This window comes from Rutidosis leptorrhynchoides, chromosome 8, assembly GCF_046630445.1.
Source record: "Rutidosis leptorrhynchoides isolate AG116_Rl617_1_P2 chromosome 8, CSIRO_AGI_Rlap_v1, whole genome shotgun sequence".
Taxonomy (NCBI): domain Eukaryota; kingdom Viridiplantae; phylum Streptophyta; class Magnoliopsida; order Asterales; family Asteraceae; genus Rutidosis; species Rutidosis leptorrhynchoides.
Window position 1 is genome coordinate 197,423,682 of NC_092340.1, and position 5,027 is coordinate 197,428,708.

General features: G+C 30.9%; 1 protein-coding gene across 1 annotated transcript; it reads left to right on the forward strand.

Annotated features, from left to right (window-relative positions):
- Positions 1-3,668: 3,668 nt before the first annotated feature.
- On the forward strand, positions 3,669-4,811 carry LOC139863998 (uncharacterized). The gene is made up of 3 exons (XM_071852591.1): positions 3,669-3,707; positions 3,933-4,372; positions 4,421-4,811. Exons 1-3 carry the CDS (start codon positions 3,669-3,671, stop codon positions 4,809-4,811), a joined length of 870 nt encoding a protein of 289 aa, XP_071708692.1.
- The last annotated feature ends 216 nt before the right edge of the window (positions 4,812-5,027 follow it).

Sequence of the window (5,027 nt, forward strand, 5' to 3'; positions counted from 1 at the left end):
TTCTAAACTTTGACTCAAAAATTCGTACTTGATAAAAGTAATTGGAAGTTGAAACTTTGCAGGTAGATTGACTAAATAATTCCTAACATGACTGCAATTATAGATTTTGAAATGAGATTCGAAATCAAGCTTTTTAAAAAATGAAGCTCGAGCAGAGCAGGAAACTGTTTTATATATATGTTTTTTTAACAATTTAAAAGCTGAAAATGGTAATTGAAACTGATAGTTGATAATGTGAGACTTGATTGGTATTCCATAATACTGAATTTATAATGCGATTGTGGGTGTCCATATGAATATCACGATCAAACAAGAAAATAAAAAAATTAAAAGCAAATAAAATAAAAAAATAAAAGCAGATAAAAACAGAATCATAACCAATAGCAAAAATAAAAAATATATCACAGGATAAATTAAAAAAATAGGGCTGGAGGATTATGATAAAAGAATTTTAAAAGCAGATAAAAATATAATATGAGTCGTGCATTTTTTTTTTGACTTCTTTATTTTTTTCTATTTGATATTATTATTAAATACATTAATAAATATATAATAATAATAATTATAAACATGATAATAATAATAATAATAATAATAATAATAATAATAATAATAATAATAAGTATAACAATAATAATAATAATATTAGTAATGATAATACTACTAATAATAATAATAATATAAATTATCTTAATGATATTAATAATCATATTAATCATAATAATATTAAATGATAAATGATAATAATAATAATTTTGATAATAATCTCAATCATAATAATAATGATATTAATATTATTAATATTGATAGTAATATTAATATAATAAAATTAATTATGTGTATCAAATTTCATATCAATAAATTATTATTGAAAATAATAATATTGATATAAATGTTAATATTAATATTTATAATAATAATGAAGTTAATAATAATATGAGTATAACAACTATGATTTAACTTGTAATTTGATATATTAATATTGCAAGTTATTATTTATGTACTATATAATAGGTATATATATATATATATATATATATATATATATATATATATATATATATATATATATATATATATATATATATATATATATATATTACATATTTATTTATAACAATTTTCGTGAGTCGTCGGAAATAGTCGAAGGATAATTGAATCCAAATAAACAGTTCAAAAATTTTGATATTCAAGATAACAGACTTTGCTTATTGTCTGAATTATGAAATCATTTATAGATTTAAGTTCAAAATAAGTCGAAATTTTCCGAGTCATTACATGTGTGACTCCTTAGGATCAGCTTGATATCTGGTACAGAGATATGTGGCAAACATAATATTTGGTCTGTTGGCTGTAAGATAAAGTAGGGACCCAATCATACCTCTATATTTAGTGATATTGACTGGTTCACCATTGGGATCAACATCTATTTTAATGGATGCTCCCATTGGAGTCCCTATATCTTTTAAACAGGTCAGACCAAACTTCTTTAACATATCATTGATATATTTATCTTGATTTATAAAATTACCATTATCAAGTTGTTTAATTTCCAATCTAAGAAAGTATTGCAAATCTCTTTGTAAACTCATTTCATATGTCTTTGACATAAGTTTTGAAAATCTTTGACAATGTTTTTGATTTGTAGAACCATAAATAATATCATCCACATAAATCTGTACCAGCAACAGATTACCATCTATCTCTTTTGAGAATAGAGTGGTATTAATTGTTCCAACTTTAAAACCTAGACCAGTGAGGTACACATGAAGTGTCTCATACCATGCTCTTGGTGCCTGTTTCAGGCTATAAAGAGCTTTGTCTAACTTGTAGACATGGTCTAGATATTTACTGCTTATAAAACCAGGAGGCTGTTTGACATAGACTTCTTCTTGCAGCTTCCCATTTAGAAATGCAGATTTAACATCTATCTGGATTACTCTAAAGTTCATCTTAGCAGCATATGCCAAGAATAATCTAAGTGCTTCCATCCTAGCCACTGGTGCATATGTATCTCCATAATCCAACCCTTTTTCCTGTCTAAACCCTTGAGCTACCAATCTAGCTTTGTTTCTGACCACAATCCCATCTTCATCTATTTTATTCTTAAATACCCATTTGGTGCCAATGATTTTCTTTTTTTCCTCATCAGGTTTAGGTATCAATCTCCATACTTTGTTCCTGTCAAACTGAGTAAGCTCATCTTGCATGGCTTCTACCCAGCTAGGATCTTTTATTGCTTCTTCAGAAGAGGTAGGTTCAATGGTAGACACAAAATTTACATGCAAACAAAAGTTGCTGGTTGCGAGCCTCCTTGTTTTAACTCCACTAGCCAGATTACCAATAACCTGCTCAATTGGATGCTCCCTTGTCCGTCTTGTGTTATGGACGGGTGAGATTTGTAGTGACCCGAACTTTTCCATGTTTATATATATATATATATATATATATATATATATATATATATATATATATATATTAAATGAAATTGATGTTTATATGATTAAATGTTTCCAACATGTTAAGCAATCAAACTTGTTAAGACTTGATTAATTAGAATAGGTTTCATATAGACAATTGACCACCCAAATTGACCGGCGATTCACGAACGTTACAAATTCATAAAAAAACTACATGATGTTATATATATATATAGACATATATATGGTTAACATGAGATTATGATAAGTAAGTATCTCACTAAGTATATTAAAAATGAGTGTTATACATAAAAATGAGTTTATTGAATTAAGAAACTCGAAACGATATATATAACGATTATCGTTATAACAACGTATTACTAAATACATATGAATCATATTAAGATATTATTACACTATGTTTAAATATGATAAATGATAAGTAAACATATCATTAAGTGTATTAACAATGAACTACATACGTAAAAACAAGACTACTAAGTTAAGGGTTTCGAAACGAGACATATATGTAACGATTATCGTTGTAACAACATTTAAATGTATATATATCATATTAAGATATATTAATACTGATCATATACATGGCATTATATATGTATATTTTATTTGCTAAAGGCCAAAAGCAGAATTACGCGAACTGTAAAGCTAAGTTATGCAATATTCGCTGAAAATAAAGTACATCAGTTATGTTTCCGCGTTAATAAAGGACTGCGGTTTAATTCGGTGAGTTTCCGCGGACAGTTAGGTGATTCGCAGACCGTGGATATATCGAATACTATAAATAGGTAGCTTGGCCTCTCATTTATGGGTTGTTGATTCTCTGCATTTGCCCAGGCCTTTGTGATTTTCACTTGTGACTTTGCCCAAGGAATTTCCACATTGAGTTAAGGTGAATTATGCTAATTAACAATCATGACCCGGTCGGGGTGGTTGATCACTTGATAGTTAAAGTGAAAGACGATCATCGGGGCCCAAAATAATCATCAAACACTCCATCCTCCATCATAATCTCATTGCACTCAATCCGTAATTAAGTAACATCATTAATTAAGGATTGATCAATTGGCGCCATCCGCGGGACACGTTTTACGAATTAAATAGAAAATTATTTGTTTTGCTCTATCGAACGATTAATTCTTTTGTTTAATTTCAATCGTGTTTTTGTTGTGATGATTTGTAGGCAAATACATTTAAAATCAGCGGTAAGTTGCTCGATTGCTTAGAATAATGAGTAATATCGGGAATAATGGCGATGAAGTGGTTACTGTGCGAACAAATGCCCAAAAAAGAGGAAAAAAGTGAAAGTCAACTAAAATGTATCATAGTTGGCAATTTGCGCCAATTAGTTTCTCGAAAATGCAGAGCGATGATTTTTCTGAAATGCCGATAATAGTATCGTGCAAAATCGCAGAAGCTGAAATTACAGTCATGAAAGTTCATGTTGATAATGGCAGCAGTGTTGATATTATCTACGAATAATGCTTTGTTCAGCTGCCAGAGGGTATTAATGCAAACCTACAACCAACTGCGGTTTCGCTAACTGGTTTTGCAGGGGAGTCTTCATTGCCTATGGGCATTTTGCCATTAGAAATCGAGCTAGCATATGTAAATGACAACGCTTTGGCTCGACAGGCGCGGTTAGATTTTTATGTTATGCGAGCCTCATCTCGCTATAATTTGTTGCTGGGAAGAACCGCTATAAGTAAATTAGGAATTATCCCGTCTACAATTCATGGCATGATCAAATTTCCAACATATAAAGGGGTTGCCACAGTATGTTCAATGAGCATTATGCCTATTTTTGCGGTTGTTAACGTAAAAACCGCAGGGCAGGAAACTGCCGATGATGTGGATAATATGGAAATTATTAATCCTGCATATCCAGAGCAGAAAATTAGAGTGGGACGCAATATTAGTGCGGATACTAGGAAGCAAATAATCCAATTACTTGTCCAGTACATGGATGTTTTTGCTTGGAGCAAAAATGATATGACTGGTGTTCTGCGTTATATTGCGGAACACGGGCTTAATGTAAATCCAGCCCTAAAACTTATAGTGCAAAAGCGAAGGGGTATGGCCCCAGACAGCGTAAAATGGTTGTGCGAAGAAGTAGCAAAATTGGTGAGAGCTGGAATTTTGCGCGAAGTTCAATACCAATCGTGGATCGCGAATCCAGTGTTGGTGAAAAAACCTGATGGTTCTTGGAGAATGTGTATTGATTATAAAGATTTAAATAAAGCGTGCCCCAAAGATAACTATCCACTTCCAGAAATTGATTTAAAAGTGGAATCTTTGCATGCTTGCCCGTATAAATTTTTTCTGGACGAGAGGTTATCACCAGATTCCAATGGCTTAAGAAGACGCAGATAAAACCGCATTTCATATGGGCAAAGGCATATATTGCAATATAATGATGCCTTTTGGTTTAATTAATGCGGGTGCGACATATCAACGTTTGATTGATACCGCGTTTGACAAACAAATAGGGCGTAATCTCGAGGCTTATGTAGATGATTTAGTGATCAAAAGCACAATGCAAGAGCGAATTATTGAAGATATGCGCAAAACATTTGATACACTGCGAAA